This window comes from Falco cherrug, assembly GCF_023634085.1.
Source record: "Falco cherrug isolate bFalChe1 chromosome W unlocalized genomic scaffold, bFalChe1.pri SUPER_W_unloc_1, whole genome shotgun sequence".
Taxonomy (NCBI): Eukaryota; Metazoa; Chordata; class Aves; order Falconiformes; family Falconidae; genus Falco; species Falco cherrug.
In genome coordinates, this window is record NW_026599288.1 from 4,497,407 (window position 1) to 4,519,094 (window position 21,688).

Consider the following 21,688-nt stretch of genomic DNA (forward strand, 5'->3'; position numbering starts at 1 on the left):
ATGACATCAGGCTCAGCAATAAAAGCTGGGGGAAGAAGGAAGGAAGGAAGGGGGGGATGACATTCAGAGTAATGGCATTTGTCTTCCCAAGTCACGATTACTCATGATGGAGCCCTGCTTTCCTGGCGATGGCTGAACACCTGCCTGATGATGGGCAGTAGTGAATGAATTTCTTGATTTGCTTTGCTTGGGTGCATGGCTTTTGCTTTCCCTATTAAACTGTCTTTTATCTCAAGCCACGAGTTTTCTTGCTTTTACCCTTCCAATTCTCTCCCTCATCCCACTGGAAGGGGAAGTGAGCAAGTGTCTGTGTAGGGCTTAGTTGATGGCTGGGGTTAAACCACAACAAATAAATATATAAATATATATTATAACATATTATGCAATATATGATATATTTATAAAGTTTTTGATATACATATATATAAAAATCAAAATATAAACTCAGAGCTAAAGAAAGAGCCAGAAAAAAGTGTTAAGGTTAACAATGGTCATGTCCTTATTTTGATTTTAAACTCATGGACTACAAAAGTGAAAATCTAGAATAACTCCATTAATTTTGACAGTTTGTGATAATATGCTAGTACCAAAAACAGCTACTGAAATATAGGCACAGAAAACAAATGTACTATGCCATAGTAAAAGAGCTGTTGTTCTCTTCCAGTCTGAAGTAAAAACCAATATTTTGTGGTCCCAAACATGAAAAAGTATGATATAGTTTATACCTTCTCCTAGTTCCACGGATACTTTCATTTGACTTTTTTTTTTTAACAGGAATTTAGGTTAAATGTAGCCCATTTCTCTTCTATTTGCTCTTAACAAAGAGACCACCAAATTATGTGAACTTTAAAGAAATAATTCAGACATAAAATGTCAGTGCAAAATATGCCCACAAAGGATCATGCAAAATACCACAACTTCTTTGCAGAGACTCAATTGTTAGTTCAAGCTATAGGAACAGTTTTTATAAAGATGATATAAATTAGGCTACAGCTGATTAATTTGAAAGCCTTGGACCACAAGCAGAGTCAGAAGAAGAAATTGATATATAAAAAATTAATGATGTTTGATTGCAGTAGATCTCTGTGGGCTTCTGTGTGTGTATGTGTCGCCTCCTTTCTTTGTATTACATAATTTATTTTCAGCATTTACCAAAAATAAAATGTAACAAAGATACAGTGGCTGTTATCTAAACAAAAATAATCCAGCCAATACCTAAATAAAGCAGAAAATATATATTTTCTATCTTTCTTTCAGTATTTGGCATATGGAATTGTTAAATTTCATGCCATTGATGATTGCCTAATTCTCCAATCTATTTAGATATCTCTGCAAGGATTCTTGTCCCTCAACAGAGTCAACAGCACCTCCCAGTTTGGTATTGTCAGCAAATTTACTAACGGTGCATTCCATTCCTGCATCCAGATCATTAATAAATACATTGAACAGAAATGGTACTAGAATTGAATGCTGAGGAACACCACTGGTGACCTGTCACCAGCCAGGTGTAGCCTCATTCACTACAACCCTTTGAGCCCTGCTGTTTGGCCAGTTCTCCACCCAGTGCAGTGTGTACCTGCTCATCCCACAGTTGGACAACTTGTCCAAAAGTATGCTGTGAGGGACAGTATGAAAAGCCTTACTAAAATCCAGAAAAACTCCATTCACTACTCTTCCCTTCATCCACTAGGCAGGTGACTTTGAAGGATATAAATTTTTCCAGGTACGGCGGTTAGACTAACAGGTCTGTAGTTTCCTCGGTCTTCCCTCACACCCTTCTTGTAAACTGGAATAACACTGGCTAGCATTCAGTCAGCAGGGACCTCCCCAGACTCCCAAGACCTTTGGTAAAGGATCAAGATGGATCCTGCTATAACATCCAGAAGCTCCAGTACGCTGGGATGAATCCCATCCGGCCCCATGGACTTATGAACATTCAACTGATACAGTCAATCCTTTACAATTTCAGTGTCCACAAATGGGAAGTCATTGTTCCCACACTCATGGTTTTCCAATACAGAGGACTGGGCAGCCCAAGGTCTATCAGTATTATTAAAGACTGAATTTTTTTCTAATCCTTTTTCCAATTTGTAGGCCACCTAAAAATTTCCCATTAATGGGACCCTTTAAAAAATGTTACATACACAGACTGCATTATGGCAAATATGGTCTTTCTTTGCTTTTGTGAAATATTTTAGAAGCACTGGGAGCCCAAGATTTCAGAGACAATAAGCTGGAAGCCAGCACTTTAAAACAGCAATACTGGCTGGCTCGTGAGCATGCTGCCAGAGCAGAGAGAAGTCAAGTGAGCTTTACTCAAAGAGCATGGGAGTACACCCTGCACGCCCACCACTGTGGCAATCCCTCAGCAGCTGTAACTCATAGCCAACCACCACTGCTCTGCTTTCTAGCCATGGTTTGGCTTCCTAACTGTAACAGTAGGATTTGGCCCTAGTTTTGCATGTAGTCATAAAGTAATTGTGTCACTAATTAGCCAGTGATGCAAGGAGATCAGGTTTGTAATTTCACAGAAAAGTAACTGCGAACTCACAGTAACTTGTGGTGAATGATTTCATGGACCCCAATCTGTGCTCAATCAGAATCATTTTATTGCTCAAGTGAACACCTTATACACTAACGCAATGGTTACTAGAGCCAATCAGCTTTGGATTTGTGGCTTTACGGATGCCAGTAATACTGCTTGCCAAGCACATTCATGGTTTCTGTTTTTCAGGTTCTTTTGCAGCTGCATGCATGATAAAAAGCTCATAATTCTGAGTTCATGCACAAAACCACAGCCCTCGGCTGGCCCCATGCCATGTCCAACTAATCTGTAGTTTAAGTTTCCCATGTGAACAGCAAAGGGAGGAACAGGATGAAGCGTGGTTCTGTCTCGAGCTGTACCATCTCCCAAAGTAATTTTTAGGCATCACATGTGTTTCAGAGAGCAGGAATCCAGTTCTTTCCCCAACCCAATATGTTGAACAAAGAAGCTTTGAGAAAAGGTTCATAGAATCAGAATGGTTTGGGATGGAAGGGACCTTTAAAGGTCATCTAGTCCAACCTTCCTGCAATGAGCATTTCCAACTAGATCAGGTTGCTCAGAGCCCCATCCAACCCGATCTTGAATGTTTCCAGGGATGGGGCATCTACCACCTCTCTGGGTAACTTGTTCCAGTGTTTCACCACCCTCATTGTAAAAAATGTCTTCCCTATATCTAGTCTGAATCTACCCTCCTTTAGTTTGAAAACCATTACTGCTTGTACTACCACTACAGGCCCTGCTAAAAATTTTGTCCCCAAATGGATACTGGAGCTCATGCAAACTTCACTTTTTCAGTGCTGAACTTTCAAATCTTACTCCCCTGAAATGCTCCTAATTAATTTTGGAAACTAAATGTCTAGGGGTGCAGCCACATGATTTATTTAAATATATATTTTAAAAAGTTGCCAAATTAACAGCTTATTTACAATGGGTCCTGGCCCTATGGGAGTTTTCAGACACAGTACATTAAGCTAGACATAAAAATAACAAGTCATGAAAGAAACAACATTAAATATTGGTATACTTCATTCTTATATTTTTGGTATGTAAAAATCACAAACTTTACAGATTTCGCTAGCAAAATTTTAAACACTAAAGTAAAGTAGCCAAGCAGGTAGATGCAAAAAACTACAGCCATTCCAACAGATAGCCTCTGTCTTATTTAATGTCACCTATTAGCTGCCACCAGGCAAGAACCTGATTTCAAAGTCAATTTGACTGCTTTGTATGTGCACCTTCAATAAACAAGCTATATATTTTAAACACAACAGTATCTCCTTCCATTGTCAAAGTGTTCCTTGGTTTTCTATTTCTTGAAGTTACAATTCAATTCTCCAAATAAAAATGTAATTTTTTTGTTAAGCAATTTACATCAAATGTAAATTAAATAAATGTCTTGAAAGAAAGTCTATAATGAAGAGTAAAGAGCATCAGAATTAGTTGTTGGCTAACTCTAACAACACAGAGGACCATTTTTAGTTTTCTAAAAACCTGTGCCATCACATGACAATGTATGGAAGACACATTTCTGAACACACCTCTTGATCCGTGAAGATCTCAATGAAGTTCTGGAATGAAAAGGTTCCTGACTGAAGAATGAGTTCTCCTGTGTTTTCAAAGCACTGTCCAGTTAGTATAAGGAGCTTGTGTCTTGCGGCATCTGTTATCATTAAGCGCACCTAGAGTGAAAGAGAGAAACACATCAATAATGCGAGTTACCACATGTTTGCACATTCCTCTGAGAACATACAGTTTACTTTGTCTAATTTAAAACATATTTTACACCAGAGTCTCCCAGAACTGTCAAAACATTTTCAAGTTATAGTGCTGTTTACAAAAGAGAACAAGAAAGGAGCAAAAGGGAAAAAAGGAGGCACAAGAAGCAATTAAAAAGAAAGTCTGATGAATAAACCTAACTAATGATATGGGGGAAAAAAGAGCAAGGAGTAGAAGAGAAAAAAATTTGAATGAAAAAATAATATTTTCAATGAACAAATACATTCCTTGTATAATTCTTGTTGAATTTTAATAGCACTGTATCAGTACAGCCTTGGCCAACTGTGTCTCACATGCTAATGAGGGACAACTACATGAGTCAGACTTTTTAGACGGATGATCTTCTTTTCCCAGTGTACAGCATTACTTGCCATTCAGTTGCAAAAATGTCACTAAAAGGTAACAGCCACAAATCAAATGTAAAAATGGCAGACTGTCATTCTGTTGAATCATCTACAAAGTTAAAGGATGTTTCTGTTTCACCATAATCATAATCAAGCACTCAGATACAGGCATGTGCACCATTTACATCTCATGATGTCACTATGGACACAATAACATTTTTAAGCATGCCAGCCCAAGACCTTTTTCAATACACAGTAATAAATTATGTAGATATCTGATGGCTCAAAGGAGCTTGTTACTGAGAAATAAACTTCTGCATTTTGAAATAACTGTTACCTATTTTAAACTAGATCCACATTACTTTACTTGACCCTTACTACAGCTAGTAATAATTCCTGTTTCCTCTTCAGGGGAGACATGCTAAGAAAAATCCATATATTCAGTATACTCCTGTTGGTTGAATTCAACTTAAACTGAAGAAAAAAAACTAAACAAAATATTTTTAAGATTCTGTACTGTTCAGTAAACTTTTTGCAAATGTGGTGGGTTGACCTTGGCTGGCCGCCAGGTGCTCACCAAGGCACTCTATCACTCCCCTCCTCAGCAGGACAGGGGGAAGAAAATAAGATTAAAAAACTCATGGGTTGAGATAAAGGCAGTTTAATAAAGCAAAAGCAAAGGCCATGTGTAGAAGCAAAGGAAAACAAAAAAAGATTAATTCTCTACTTCCCATCAGCAGGTGATGTCCAGCCACTTCTTGGGAAGCAGGGTCTCAGTACGCATAGCAGTTGCTCCAGAAGATAAACACTGTAATAACAAATGCCCTCCCTCCTTCTCCTTTATCTTAGCTTTTATTGTTGAGCATGATATCATATGGTATGGAATACCCCTTTGGTCACTTTGGGTCCTGGCTATGTCCCCTCCTAACCTCTTGTCCACTCCCAGCCTATTGGTGAGGTGGAGGGAAGGTTGGAGAGACAGCCTTGATGCTGTGCAAGCGCTGCTCAGCAGTAGCCAAAACACTGGTGTGTTATCACCACTTTTCTAGCTACAAAAAGAAAGCACAGCACTATGAGGGCTGCTATGGGGAAAGTTAATCAACCCAGCCAGATTCAATACAAAAATATTTCAAAAATCTTGTCCAACACTGAAAAATCAATTCAAATTAAGGTTAAGAATGAATTTCAAGTGCACTAATTCCTCTGTTCAGGGGAATTAAGTTAAACCAGAATAGTGATCCCAGAATAAGGCTATCCATGTATTAAACTAAATGAGCAGACTCCATATGGAACTACTCCACATGTAGATATTTCATCCAAACTCCATCTCCATGGAAATGACATAATCACCTCAGCTGTCCTAGCAAGCCATTCTTTCAAATTTTTATATTAATTGTTAAGCAATCAGTTGTTCTAAACAATTCCCGCTCATGCCAGGGAGGTTGAGCCAGGAAGACTTGACCTAAATCTCTGCTGAACAACTCATGTTTTCAGTACGATTAGAAAAGAACCACTGAAGAGTATTTATCTGAAAGAAGATCCCAACTCTACCACATCTTCATTGTTATTTTATTAAATAAGTGGCCTTGACTTTGAGCAGCAGAAAGTTCCTTTCAGTAAATGCAGGACTAATGCTGGTCTGTCACTAATTGCACTAAATGATAAATTCAGCAATATTCAGCTGGATCAAGTGTATTCATTTTTATTTCAGACAAAAATATAGAAACGTGAAACTGGCTGTATGATGTTTGGATGAAATCTTATCTGGTTTAGTTGTATTAAAATCATAAAAGAACTAGCTTACTCTTCTATGTTTTCTCTCATTGTTGGCAGCAGTTCTGGGCAGTCTGTCAACTTATGTATAAACTCACCAAGTTTTCTAACAATAAAATTTCCTGACTTGTGAATCACTGATATGAAACTGTCACATAATTCCCCTTCAATCTGTTTTATTAATTGATGGTGAAATAGGTTCTGCAGAGCTAGAAAACTATGACAGGAAAAAAAGTAAATAAATGCTTGCAGATTACAGAGCATAATGCATGATACACATGAAAACTTCAAGGAACACATAAATTCTGTGTCTGAGTATAATCAAGGCTTTCTGAGTGGCTGCCAAAATTTTGTCTGCTGATTTCAAGACCACTACAGAAATATTGCAAGGTGATGATTCTGTTCAGTTTTACCCTTGGCTGAAGTCCCAAATTGTTTGAAGAAAGTGAACAGCAAGACAGCCTCAGTCAAAATGGAGTTAAAGACAGAGTGTGAACTAAGACAGGAGTGTAAGCAGCTCAGCAGTTCCAAAGATTTAAGGTACAGATGCAGGAGTGTTCAAGCAATGTAGTGGGACCTTCTTAAGAAGGAAGTAACTGCTCATGGGGTTTTCAGAAACTTGTTTTCTTTGGGCAAGTCCAGTCCCTCTCCCTTTGGGCTTCTCTCTTTTGGGAGGTATTTGGGATCTGACAGAACACGATAGGAGTTTTGAGCAGAACTATGCTCAGACTACCACCAGTATGGCTGTTACCAGCCAGATTAGCAAGAATTTGTTTTAATATCTTTTGCCGTTGTTCTTCCTGAACTGATAGATGAAATTTCCTCTTTTAGTGAAAGTCAGAGCTCCATGGTGTATCACTGTCTCCCCAGATGCAACCTGGAAATCTCTTGATATGTAGAACTAAGTTTTCTATTTGCCATAATGGACAAAGCATGTCTATTCCAACCTCTGATTTAATTCTTCTGCCTCTTTCTTATAATCTTGTTCTGGTTTCTGTCCAGTGAGAGTCTTGCTTAGCCAGCCAAGGTAAATCTCAGTTTGTAACTTTTGGTTGTGACCAGCCTGGCAAGATGAAAGTGAAAAAAAGATTGCCTCTCACAGTCTAGTGAGAGGAAATTGACAGAAGCAGCATTTCCCTACTTTTGGCAGTTCCTTCAGATCTTCCCCTCCCCCATTCTTTATAGCTTTTTACTCTGAAAGCTTGAGTGTAAAGACAACCCTAAGAGTTGCTACCCAGCTGACACCCTTGCTCCTCCTTACCAAGTACCTCTAACACAATGTAAGAGCTTTTCACACATTTTTTTAGTGCATGAGCTGCCATTAACTAAGGTTACTTACTTTTAAAAACTTTTTAAACCTCAGAAATTTCATTTGTTTTGGTGTTTCCTCCTGTTTGTGTTTAATATCACTTAAGGTTGGTAACAAAATAGATTTTCCACAAAGTACTGCAAGCAGAGCCACTTAATTTACTAAAAGAACTTGTACTACGTGAGTGCTTCCCAGCACTGGCTAGCAATGTAATTATCCCTATTTTTTACAACCTTCAGTCTCACTAGCTAAATCTGTCAATTTTGTCTTTGAACTACATGCTCAGTTCTTTACTCTAGGGAGTTCATGAGGAATTGGCAGTGCTCTTCTGGGACACTCTCCAGAGTCCATTGATCACGTCACGTGCTTTTTGAAGGACAGATCACATAGATCAACCTAGAGTCACCACCACGTTGATGGTAATTCTTCTTGAAGACCTAAATTTATCTCAGGGCACCTCATTTCTTTTCAGGCACTTTTAAATATGTAAAATAGGCATCGAGAGCTACCAAACAATGGAAGAGCAGAAGAAAAGCAGATGCAGTTTCACCACAGCTGCCTTCATTTCATTAAGAAGGGAATTTGGTGTGTTATGAGGGAATGAATGCTGGGATAAGTGGTGTGATTCCATCCTATGCCTTTGATGCTTTATCAGGAGTCTGGGAAACCAGGAAGAAAATCAAGGGATGGCTAATGTTTTTGATGATATTTGCTCCTAACATGTCCTTTTGTCCACTATTAGGAGCTGCTCTCAACCTGTCCACTTAATGGAGCTTTTATGACCTATCCAGTGAAGTATTCCCGACTGACATACCTCAGTACTAACTGCTTCATCTGAGGGATTGATTAGGACTACAGTTTCTAAGACATCACTTCTGTGGTGAAGAATCTTCTGACCTGCAAGCACAGAGAGAAAAAAAAAAAGACATTAAATTCAACCAGCATGGTTTAAAACAGTGCTTTCCCTAAACGAGTTATATGTTCCACTGTATGACAGCCCTTTGGTTACACAGGACAGCACACACCAGCCACAGCAACTACTGTGCTGGCTCATGTCTTCAGAAATACCCATGCCATGTGGTCCTATGGGCCAGAAACACCACTCCAGAATGTTCAAGGTAATAAAAACAAACTAGCAACAGAACTGGGACCTGTCCCTTCCACCTGGCAGGAGGAGTCCCTGTTACTCACCTTGGTCTTTCTGAGCTGGTGTGGATCAAGGACTGGAGTAACTGTCACCAGCTGAGCATCTGGCCCTGGATTTTCATGGACATATCTACACCACAGATATAGCTGATGTTACACAGTCCTTTAACATGCCTAGGTGGTTTTAAATGAGTTTTTCCAGGAGCTATTGGTAGCTTAGCCACAGCAGGAGGAAAGTCAGCATGAGCTGCAAATTTCCCCTGCAAGCAGCAAAGTGAATATTTGGGCCATATGCCAGCACTGCCCATCATGGCTAACAAGTACAATCTGTGAGACAAGCAAAGGAGCCCAAGGATGTCCCTGCTCCCCACCACCAGCAGCACCATCCTGCACAGCACACACATGCTCCCTGTCACACACTGTGGGAGCGCTCTCAAGCAAGGCAGCACCCCACACAGACCACAGGTCCACAGCTGCACCAAATGGACCAGGTAAAAGCTGGGACCTGCCCTGCCAAAACTCTCCATTCAGCTTTCTGCTAATATTGATTAACACTGTGACTGTGAGAAATTCCCTATTGGGATGGTTGAACACTTGCCATGCTGCCCTGGTTCATCTTTTTCCTGCTTACAAAAACTATAGCAATCAATGTTTGGCAACAGGAGTGAACAGATGTACAAAATACAGCTAGTTCCTGAATGAATAATGTCTGGGCAATTTTGGAGCAGCCTCACAGTCCACTGGCTTTCATATTTAGTAGTTAGTCTGTTCTCTGTATTTAATAGTGATCTGACTGGGAGTGGTTACCAGAAAAACACAACAGGACTCCAGGTTATTTCCTATGGCAATTAGCAAGTTCTTATCAGCATCTCTTTCTGTAAGAACTACAGTGAGATTAATTAGCAGCTGTATTGTCATTCAGAAATCCTGACTGGTAATTAGTCCAAAAAACAGAACTGTCCCTTCTGAGAAAACTGTAACATTAACCAATTAAAATAATTCATTAAGCTTAAAAGGAAGTATGAACAACACAGAACAAGTCACCTATTTGCCAACTTAGAAAAATTCCCCTGTAAAGAGACAAGGACGAGAACTGCAATGGTGAAAAGAGCTCTGCATTCCTGAAAACACGAGTGGCATGGAGGCAGTCTGGGAGGGTGGGTAGCCAGCCTTTCCCACACTGTCCTGGCCTCAGGCCAGGCTCACTGCTGCCCCAAGCCCTTTCTCCAGCAGGCTGTCCCTCAGGCAGTGGGCCCCAGGAAGTATAAGAGGTTTTAATCAAATGATAGAAAATGAAGGAGAAGGAAAAAAAAAATGTTCTCAGGCAAAATGAGAAATGGAGTTGTAGTTTACTCTGCTGTACATGAAAATGTCTAGAGAGTTGTGGATAATAATCTAATTCATTTGAAGAAACCTAGTTTTCTTAACACATATTCTTTTTGCTGTACTTACTTGAAAGGAGACAGACTATATCAGGGGTCCTCAAACTTTTTAAACAAGGGGCCGGCACGCGGATGAAGTGGCAGGCAGTCATCTGCGGCTGCTTGGTTTTCCCCCCCTCCAACCTCCGGCAGGGGGTGGGTGGGGGGGTGGTGTTCTGTAAATACCGGGGGCCGGATTGAGGACCCTGGGGGGCCGTATCCGGCCCGTGGGCCGTAGTTTGAGGACCCCTGGACTATATTATGAAAGGAGAGGAGGGCAAGTCTCCTTCTGCAGCATTTAGTTCTGGCATTACCCTTTGTAATTCAATTTAATAGCTCTGCTTCCTTGCCTAACAGGAATGCATATATAAGACTATATTCAATAAAACATCCAGATGGCTCTGTTTCCTTTCAGAAGATGCCCTGTGATCTGATATTTCAGTTATTCTTCAGGTTTACCTCAGATGAAGACATTAGGCAGAGTTTATTGAATCTAGTCTTTAGCATTGAGAAGGAAACAAAAGAAATTATTGCCCTTCAGCTGCCACAAATTTCTCACTTAATAGTTGGTGACAAAGAACACACACTTTGCTTAAGGCCAGACGAAGCCTCCTATATGATTAGATATTAACAGTTATTAGATATTAACGAACCAAGTCTTCCCAGGAGACAAAATCAGTGATGGGCCTTACTTTTGTGACTCATTTCTATTCTGTAACCCTGTGCTCTCCACTACATGGGATCAAGCTGCCGCTTCAGCATTTTTTTGTGCCTGTAGGGAGCTGGGTTTTCTGACTTGTTTCCTCCCTGATCTCACCCTGCACAGCACAGTGCTCTGTCATCTACTGGTGCTCAGGCAAGTAGTAGACTGGACTAATTTTTCTCTTGCTATTTGATCCTGGCTATGATAATGACATCTACACATTTCTAATGTTTAGAGGAGGAGCACTGGTGACTAAACCCTCACATTTCCCTAGGTCTAGGGTCTGCTTCTTTCCATACCAGATAATGCCTCACCCACTGTGTTTTCACATCTTTCATGCTTTATTTTGCAAGTACAAGTGCTTGTTTCCAATGAGATCTCACTTGTTTCCATGCTGCCCCATCCCTGGAAACATTCAAGGTCAGGTTGGATGGGGCTCTGAGCAACCTGATCTAGTTGAAAATGTCCCTGCCCAAGGCAGAGGGCTTGGACTAGATGACCTTTGAAGGTCCCTTCCAACCCAAACCATTTTATGATTCTATGATTCTATGAAATATAGAACCAAATGTTGTGGCTGGCCCATCAATGGGAGTGTAGGAAGTGGCATATAGGACCAGCCTGCAGGTACAGGTACCCAAAGATATGTCCCAAAGCTCTTTTTCCTGAGTATTATAAGAAACTCTGATACATCCAGTATTAAAGAAGTACCCATTATTATAAGAAACTACTTCCAATGCATTTGCATCATGCAGGTTGTTATCATACTCAGTCCACAAGAATAGTTAATTTTTGGCATTGGAAAATTGTCTTCTCTCACAGAAGAAAGCAGAAGTATTTCTCTTGGATTAGATGGAAAGATGCAGTAGCTGGAAATATCCTGGTATCAAATGAGGGAGTTCCCAAATTTTTAATGAGACATTTGTCTCAGCCTATAATGCTTTAAAAAATTGTTTACACACTGAATTAGCAAGGAAGTAGTATAACTCTGGCTATCTTTATTAATAATGAAACAATATTGTTCTCTGTTGTTAGACATATTCAAAAACCAGCTGGACATGCTCTAGGGCAACCTTCTGTACCTGACCCTGCTTGAGCAGGGGGGTGGGACTAGAGGATGTCCAGAGGTGCCAGCCAGCCTCCATGATTTTGTGATTCTTTTTTTCCTAGTGCTAAAGCTGCTACTGATTCCCCCCCCCCGAAATGAATAGATTTGAAAGGTGCATCTGTCATGTTTTTAATGAGCAATTCTCAATTTAATAGAAAACTTAAAAACAGACAAATAGTATTTTAAACTTAACATAGGGACTAGAAAGAAAACTGAGGCTTAAAATAGCAGGTTAAAGCAAAAAGACCTGAAATAAGCTTATTCATTCCTTAAAAAAACCCATCAGAATATTCTAACTGTAAGTCAAAGGAAACAGTAGAGTTCAGACACCTGAATCAGTGATTTCACCCTGTCCAATCTCTCTGTAAGGCCATCAATTTCTTTATCATTTTCCAGTTATCCAGGATACTTTGGCTACAATGACCACGTAAGAAACATCTTTATGTGAATCCTCTGTATGGTGAAAAGCAGAACTGTAGTAGCTGTAGTAACTGTAGTGAAACTTCATCTCCACTTGTTGCAAATAGATCCAAGCCCTGGAATAAATGCTGCATGGGATGAAATTTCTATGACGAGCTGTCTTGAAACAAGATTTTGTTGTGACCAGATGTCCACGGTAGTGATTTTTATAATGACAAATACGCAGGAAGAGGACAAAAATCGAAATTGCACTCTGTTGTTCTTGATGTCTGAAGGATATTTGCAAGGAAAAAAAAATCTTTTTGTGGGAATTAAATTAGAAAACACTGGCATGCATCATTAAATTTTAACACTCGACCCTAATAAAAAGGAAAATGCTAAAGGTAATCCAACAAATGATTGATGTAGGCCTGGTACACCTCAGTACTAATAAGGCAGCAAGATGACTGGTAAGCCTGAAATGCTCTCACAGTGCTACTTGAATTAACTTGCCAAGCCTAGTTGCTCTTGCAACTATGCCGAGTCTAGTAGCCGGAGTGTGGATGCTGCTGCCATGGGAAGAAGCAACACTGGCAGGTGCTCTGAGGACTTGTTTTGTGACCATTCCTCCTGTGCGGTGAGATGTCCTGTTTTCCTCTGAAGAGGGAGGTGGAAAGGGGGTAGCAGTGACAACCCTCTTCAGTTCAGAAAGCAAGATTTATTCATTCTTGACAATATTGCATTTTAGAGTAATCTACCTTTTCTGGTTACTGCAACTTGAATCTGAACCTGGAAAATTCATGATAGCTTTTTAGATCAATACAAACATGTCGTTTATGTAGTGACCAAAAAAGGGAGAGAGGACAAAATTAGGCATTTGAGCTGCAGAGCGAGGAACAATAAATATACTTTGGAGATGAAGCCTAATTTCACTACAAAATGATCCAACTGTTTGAGACTCCAACAAGAGATCACAAAATATGCCACAGCCTGCAATTATTCTTGTTTAAAAGCAAACAAAAATAGTTGGTGACAAAGAACACACATTTTGCTTCAGGCCAGACTAAGCCTCCTATATGATTAGATATTAACAGATAAAACATAGAAAAGAAATGCAATTACTCGCATGCAAAATTAGACAAAGATACATAGTGTCCACCTGACTCAAAGCATCGACTTTGGACTTTACTGAAGCTGCTCCAAGTCGTGTATCTCTGTAGCTGGGAGGAATTTGACCTGTGGAGTTGCAATCCTTGCTGACCAGCACTGATGGTGGTTTCTTACATCCTATGCTCCTGTGGGCCAGACACCCAGCTTCAGTGGTTGCATGGTTCAATGCAACTTGAGATTGATTTCCAGAGGAAAGTGTAGCGGTCTGCACCACATACATGTGCCTGTTTAGAGCTGCTTGTATGACTGCCTCCCTCTTTGACTCCTTGGCATCAACAAGTGTTACTGCTTATTTTACAGGGTGGGGACCCAGCACTGGTAGGGTGTGAGTCACAACGAGTACTCCCATCCCTTGTAAAACTTCAGAAAGGTCTCTACTTGCTGGCATCAGTAACATGGTCCTATGTCAACTGCTTGAAACGAAAACCACCAACCCTCATTTATTAAAACTGTTGACAATTTTGTAAGAGCAACACAGACTTACTGCTCAGGTTGATACTCAGATCTCAGCTGGAATGAAGGAAAGTCTTCCACAGGAAGATTTTTATCAAACAGCAATGAAGTATCACAGTGTGGGGGCAGAAAGCAGCAACAGCATTTCACAAACTGGTGAGAGACTGCGACTTAATAAACTACAGATGAAGTGGGAGAATCTGAGACTTGCATAGAAGATCTGGGGTTGCTTTAAATTAACTCTACCAGTTTTTTACAGCATATCTCTACACATTGGACAGATTTTTTTTTGTGACATGTCAGAGGAAGAAAGGAATAAATTTCCAGGTTGCACAGAAGTGGTTGGGTAGCTAGATTTTTACCCCCTTCTAGTTTCTGGAAAGTAGGTCAAAATCCTATCTAAAGACTTCTGGAAATAAATGTTTATCCTGTTTGGAAGGAATCTAAGTATCTGCTCATCCTCGATTTTATTAAGTAAAGCTTCAAATTAAAAACAGATTTAATTAAGGAGGCTTGGCAGCTGCTTAATTCAGAATCAGTCCAATAGAGAGAAGTAAACACCACGTGACAGCTTAAAGGGTGATTTCCATGTGCATCATCCTAGTTCCCACGACTATAGAATCCCATTGCTCACTTACTCAATTAAATATTGATGACATTTAATGGTAGAATTATTGAGATCAGGATGGTGTCAGTAACATTTTCTAGAGAATTGACTGAACAAGTTTCTAACTTACTGTAAGAGTTGGTCTAAAGAGAACAATATTGTCTCAACATTGCCAACAGAGACCTGGAGATGGAATGTGGTCCTCGTGGACACCAAGACCCTGGGAAAGAGAACTGCACGGTACGACGAGTACTATGCCGTTCCCTGCCACCTGGGATTGAATAAGGCCGCATAACAGCTGTCCAGAAGATGGATCACAACCGTGGTCATAACAACGAACCAGAAAACAATACAAAAACACACCTCCTGGTCTGAAGCTACCCGCCTCTGGGGCAAGATAACCTGGCTCGAGAGGGCGGAGACTGGCGGCAGTCCATGGACCAGAGGAGGAGCAAGGTGTGTTGCTTGGCATAAAAAGATGCCTTCTTAGCAACTGAACTTTGGAGATCTTCCCCACCAAGGATCACGACGATCAGAAGGACCGGCGGGACGCTGCCTGGACCTGGGACCATAGGGATGCCTTGGACCCGTGGTGGTAGCTATAATCCTCTTTCCTTTTCTTTTTACTTTACCTTTTATTCACTTTCTGTCTTTCTACCTATTGCACGCCGCTTTACGGGCAAACAATAAAATTGTGCTGTTTAATTGAAGCATAACCCCTTGGCGTGGTTGCCTTGATTTTTGCGCTTCGAGATCATAGTTAACGAACCATCACAAGTCCACAAAATATAAATGAATAGCAAAGGAAAGAAAGCAAGCCCTGCTTTATGTATTGTTTAACCAAGGATCACTACTGATACCCATCTCCTTACTAGGTATGCTTGTGCAACACCAGCCCATGGAGGTGTATGCTGTAGGCAACAAGCTACCCAACAGCAGGGTTCCCATCAGCCGTTCCCGCCACCCTGGATGGACACAAGCACTCACTCCCTCCCCATCAATGCCATTCCCACACAAATTAAATTCAGAATAACCTATCTGCAGAGGAAGTAGATGGTGTGGTGTGATGTGATGATTCTGGCAGAAAGGGTGAAGGGACAATACCTCCTTTCTGAAGACTGAAGGGGAAATTCAAACAACCTGTGTGGTTTTCTAATGGAAGACTAGCATTGGCCCTAAATAGCACAGGTGAGCTCTGAGGATGAATTTTCCACATAAACATGCAGTTTACACATTTTAGAAATCCTGTCGACTTCTGAGATCTCAGTCCTCTGCCAATAGGCCAATCTAGGTGACTTGTCTCGGTCTCCACCAGACTGCCTTTCTTCCTTGTGGCTGCATCTCAGGTTCTGAGAGGTAAGAATACATGACCCTTTAAGGCAGATTAGATCATAATAGTCTATTATGGGGCTTTACTGGGGCCTTTTTTTTGGTGGTGTTTGTTTTAGATCAGACATTGTCGGAGATAACCTGGTGAGGCAAATGAGAACTCACATAAACAGCTAGGAGAGTCCTGAGTGCTCTGTACATTTTTGAGTTCAATTATTTTGTTTCAACATCATACCATATTGAAGCCATAAAAATAAATGCACTACAATGAGGGAATACTCCAGTATAGGAGTCGTGATTATGTATGGTAGCCCTCTCCATGGTATCTCATACCAGATATAGTTGCTTGCACAATGGTGTGTGATCAACAAATGGTTGAGCAGTGGTTTAATTTTCAATTTTTTCCTCTTCCTTTCATAGCCCTAATGATGGGCATCCAAATTCTGTATATCTCTTATCAAGGGCGTGGAATAAAGTGACATGCCCCTACCCCAGCTTAATCTTGATGAAATGGTGTTGCTCTGAGCCTCCAATAAACTCTGGTAAGCATGAATTGCAGGTTTTACTGGGATGTAACCTTAACTCTCAGTTGTATGGACCACACATAAACGCCACCGTCAATTTCTTCACTGTGGTTGTTGATTACTTTTTTATAATTATTTTTTATGTTTTCAGAAACATGTTCCAGACACATCTGAATCTCAAAGCCCTCCAACTCCAAGCCTTCAGGTTCAGTAAAGATGCTATTGTTTTTCTGACTGGTGCCAAGGCCATTAGAACTTGTATGAGTTGTCAATAGCTAGCAGGAGAACATAAGCACCAGCTCAGTAGCCAGGTAAATAAGCAAAGGCCTGCTCTGCTGATCTCATTGCTCTTTTTTCATGTTTCAGCCCTTTGCCACTCTGAAGTCTGTGCCCATTTAGGGGAAGCTGCCATGGGGTTTCCTTTCTGCTGCACCCAGAGGAGTGAAGATATCCAGCAGTGGCCTCCAATGCAAGCAACTGCACACTGGCCTTGCCACTGCACACAGAAGAGCATTACCAGTGGGGTGGAGGACAGCAGGCAGAAGATTGGTTTTACCTGTGGTCGCCCTCCACAAATTACTTAATACAGTGTCAGTTTCCACCTAAAACCCTGGGAAACTGCACAGTCTCCTAAAAGGCACTCTCAGGTAGGGCTTGCTTAGCTCCAAGTCTGGGTGTGAAGAGATTTTTGTTAGGGGCATACCTGCAGCAACAGCATACATACACAAGCAGTCTCATACCTATCCCATCCTCCTGCCCTTGTCAGGGGCACTGGTGCAGAGCTCACCCTGCTCTACTGTGAACATAAAGATGCATGCTGAATATGCATTTCTTAAACTGAGAGCATCCTTTAAGCTGCTGGGAAACAATGCAGATGTTGTAAGAACATGAGTGGTTAGGTTTTAGTGAATTGTTGAAATAAAGGCAAAATGGCTTTTTTCCTCTGTTTTGTAACATGTGATGTCCCGGCACTGCTGTCAGGTCCCCACTGCCAAACACTGCTGAGTTCTGGAATTCACCCAGTCCCCTTTTGGCTTCTGAAATGCTTTGTGCAAGCACCTAGGCTCCACTAAGGAGGACTGCGAGTTGCATGAGCAGTAAAGGTATGAAGAAAAGGACAGCAATGCTTTGAAAAGACTGAAAAGTCAATAATGAAATCCATTAGGGGAGCATCAAAATGTCTGTTTCCAATAGGCCTTTGTTTTTATTTTGGTGAGGGTTTGAAGTGTGCTTGGACTTCCAAAGGAAAGTTGGGATCCTCCAGAATAAACTTCTAAGCTCAGGCAGTTTATGGTTTTCCATCACTGCTTTCCTGATACAGCTGCAGTGGATTGCAAAGCATTTCACAGATGCCAAGCCCCTGTGATTCAACCCTTTTGCCTGACAGTACACAGACAAATACATTCATTTTCAATAAAGGTCATAAGTTAAAGGGAAGCAGGAGAGCTATAAAATGAAAATGTACACTATCTGAAACACTGTGGTAGAAACAATGTAGAGCAGATACTGATAATGCAATGTAAACGTTGAATGCAAGCCCACGAACAAAGCTGGAAAAGCAGCATTTCAGTTAGCACAACTGTCCTGGTTTCAGTGATGAATGAATTCCTTGCTTTGCTTTGCTTTGCTTGCTTTTGCTTTCCCTATTAAATTGCTCTTATCTCAACCCTCGAGGTTTACATTCCTTTCCAATCCTTCTTCCCATCCCTCTGGGTGGGGGGGAGTAAGCAAGCAGCTGCCTGGTGCTTGGTTGCCGGCCGGGGTTAAACCACAACAACAACTCTGAAAGAAGAACTGGAAAAGTTTCTATGGGAAAGAGTTTTAAGCTTGTCAGCCTCTGTTTTGCCCCACTGACTTGAAATTGTAGCAGCAGGGTTTCTTGCTGAGAAAGGACATCTTTCATCTCCATGCTGCCAGGGACAGTGAAAGGCATCTGTCATGGTTGAACTCCAGCCAGCAACTAAGCCCCGTGAAGCCACTCGCTCACTCCCCCCAGGTGGGATGGGAAGAGAATCAGAAGAGTAAAATTGAGAAACCATGTGGGTTGAGATAAAGATAGTTTAATAAGGAAAGCAAAAGCTGTGCGTGCAAGCAAAGCAAAGCAAGGAATTCATTCACTGCTGCCCATCGGCAGGCAAGTGTTCAGCCGTCACCAGGAAAGCAGGGCTCCATCACATGTAACAGTGGTGTGGGAAGACCAACGCCATCACTCCAAACATCCCTCCTTCCTTCTTCTTCCCCCAGCTTTATATGCTGAGCGTGATGCCATATGGTGTGGAATAGCCCTTTGGTCAGTCGGGGTCAGCTGTTCCAGCTGTGTCCCCTCCTGACTTCTTGTGCACCCCCAGCCTACTTGCTGGTGGGGCGACGTGAGGAGCAGAGAAGGCCTTGACACTGTGTAAGCACAGCTGAGCAGTAACTAAAACATCCCTGTGTTATCAACACTGTTTCCAGTACAAATCCAAAACGTAGCCCTATACCAGCTACTGTGAAGAAATTTAGCTCTACCCCAGTCAAAGCCAGTCCAGCATCACACGTATTTTTTTCCATGGATGTTTTGAGCAGTGAGGCAAATCAGAAGAGAAGGTGTAGCAAGGACCTTTGTGAAAGTAAGGGTGAAATGATGCGGGATATTAGGTAGTGAGCTGGAAATGGGCTTGCAGGCCACTCTGCAGAGCCAGACCTGCTTTCACTTGTTGCTGCTTTGTACTGGAGGGGCATTTCCCTGGGGAAATGTCACATGTATGCATGTACGGCCTTGCTTTTCTTATTCGACTTTCCCAGGAGTAGCCCACAGATGACAGCTGAAAGCCCCTGGTGGAGGTCCTGGTTAACAGCCCCAATTTTGATTGGGAATGCTCACTTGTCAAGATTAGAGTTTATTTAAAGTTTGTTCTAAAAGTTCTTTGCTGCTTAAGGGTTAGGCACTATGATGTGAGTATTTGGACTCAGTTGCAAAACCTCAGTGTAGAATCTTAACTGTCCTTGGTTTGTAGAAAAATATTGGTAAATTTTTAATTTTATCTCTCCAAATGAATGGCAATTGTGTCTGCTGTGTTTCAGTTGGGATTAGTGACACTGCTTTCATCCAAAATAAAACTGAAATAGCTTCAGTCTGTGGGTGCTTAAATGATTGCCCAATTTCAGTAGTGTCACTTATTGTTCATATTTTGGATGAAAACAGCGCCTTCCCTTTGAAGAGGAAATTAAAATTCTAACTGCTCAGCAGTGGTAGTTTGTGACCAAGGAATGATCTGGCAAGGAGGGCAAGAAGGCCCACCTGCAGAAGCTGTTAAACTGGATGGAAGCAGGGATACCAGAGACAGCAGGACTCCCTGCAAAGGAGTGAAGTTTCCCTTGGTGATGAGATAAGGAAGAGCTGAAGCATTGTCTTGTAGCCATCTTGAAATGGGAGTGCTCAGGGGCCAAGCTCAGAGGCTGCCTTTGGGCAGCAGAGCTGGGTGGGGGGATGGTTCCAGTGCCAGGCTGAGGTGCCCCATGCAACTGCTCACTGGATTGGTGCTGGTGCAAAAGGATATAAGGCATCAGCTTGTGATGCATCTTTTCAGACTCCTTGTAGAACTGCTTATGGTGGTAGGATCCTGCCCAATGTAGTGTTCTTACATATATATATATATATAAGTACAAACGTATGTTTAATTCTTCTCAAAGGGTACAATAAAAATTCCCCAACACTCTCTTCTTATTTTTGCACATTTCTGCCTCTGAATTTGTGGTAAAGGTTCAAATGCCCATGAGATTCAAAGTGGTATTTGAGTTCATGTGTACATCTGCTGAACCTTCCTTTATTTCTGCTTTCAGAATTAGCATTTGTGTATGTGTGCAAAGGTCAAGTAATAAGTATCTAACAATTAATGTAAGAATTTGAATGAATGCATGCCTGCTTGCATACAAATATGTGTGCCTTGCATCAGTTTCACATACATTTTTAGAGGCAAGAGTTTAAAAACCAGTACTGGAAAGAAAACCTTTAAGTAGGCAGAAGTGGCTAGAGGCTGGAGACAACTTGATTTAATGAATATAAAGAACTACAGAACTGTCATGAAACAACATCTATGGTACCAAAGTTGACTTGCATAATGGTGAGTGATAGTAAAATTACTATGGGTGGTTCAGTAGGTAATGGATTTCAAGTTCTGAATGCTGTGTCAGTCATGGAATATATTATTACATGGTCAAAGGGGGTTGATAGGAACAGTGATTAAATCTTGGGACCCTTGAAGCAAATTCAGTATTAGAGATGCAAAGTGCCAAGTCTGTCAATGAGTGTTATGCTAATCTCTCACTGATTTTTGTGGCAGTTCCCCTTTCAGGGTCATGGCAAATGCAATCTTCACATAGGCTGGTCTTCTTGAGTTACCATATGATCAGCTTCACCTAGTACTTTCTAAAAGTAAAATTGCTGCAAGGGGTGATTTTAAGTACTCTTCAAGAGAGCAATCTGAGAAAATAAAGACATCTGTAAAGGAGAAAAAGAGTACACTGAAAACCATAGGAAATGTCTCTTTTGCCAGTCAGTATTGTCTTGTCTATAGAGGCTATCCATACTATTCTTAAATATATATGGAAATATTTTAACTAGGTTGACTTAGTGCATACCAATCAGCAGAATCATGCTGACTTACACCAGTGAGTGACCTAGCCCACAAATCACAGTTTTACTGAAGATTTGAACAGAAAGGCTACCAATCACTAATCAACCATTTTCAGCCATCAACTGAGTAATTAAAGCAAATTTCATCATACAAATTTCATCATGTCATGAAAAAAATTTAACATTGGCAACCCCTGTTTTTCTGTCTGAAACCTAGAAATTTACAAAATGTAAACTTAAGTAAGAGACTCATTCGCGCTAGGCTAAGTATTAGAATTACTTCCTCTGGCTTGCATCCAGTTGAAATGCTTTAGGGTACAACCAGGAAGAATGATGATCACCAACTTTTTAAAGAAATTTCATCTTTCTAATTACTTTTGGCAATTGACACCAATTAGCCTTCAGCAATGGATGGCCAAGATAAGATTTTAAAGCTAATTAGAGAGGAAGATGCACTTACAAATGTGTC

The 21,688-nt window shown here is 41.0% G+C and overlaps 1 protein-coding gene across 1 annotated transcript in view; it reads right to left on the reverse strand.

Moving 5' to 3' along the window:
• The window catches only part of LOC129734146 (microtubule-associated protein 1B-like), a 99,082-nt gene that overhangs the window by 14,811 nt on the left and 62,583 nt on the right, over positions 1–21,688 (reverse strand). Inside the window, exons 3-4 of the mRNA XM_055700198.1 lie at positions 8,562–8,644; positions 4,084–4,224 (exon numbers count right to left, since the gene is read on the reverse strand). Of these exons, the coding sequence (XP_055556173.1) occupies positions 4,084–4,224; positions 8,562–8,644 (224 nt within the window). The remainder of the gene's footprint in view (positions 1–4,083; positions 4,225–8,561; positions 8,645–21,688) is intronic.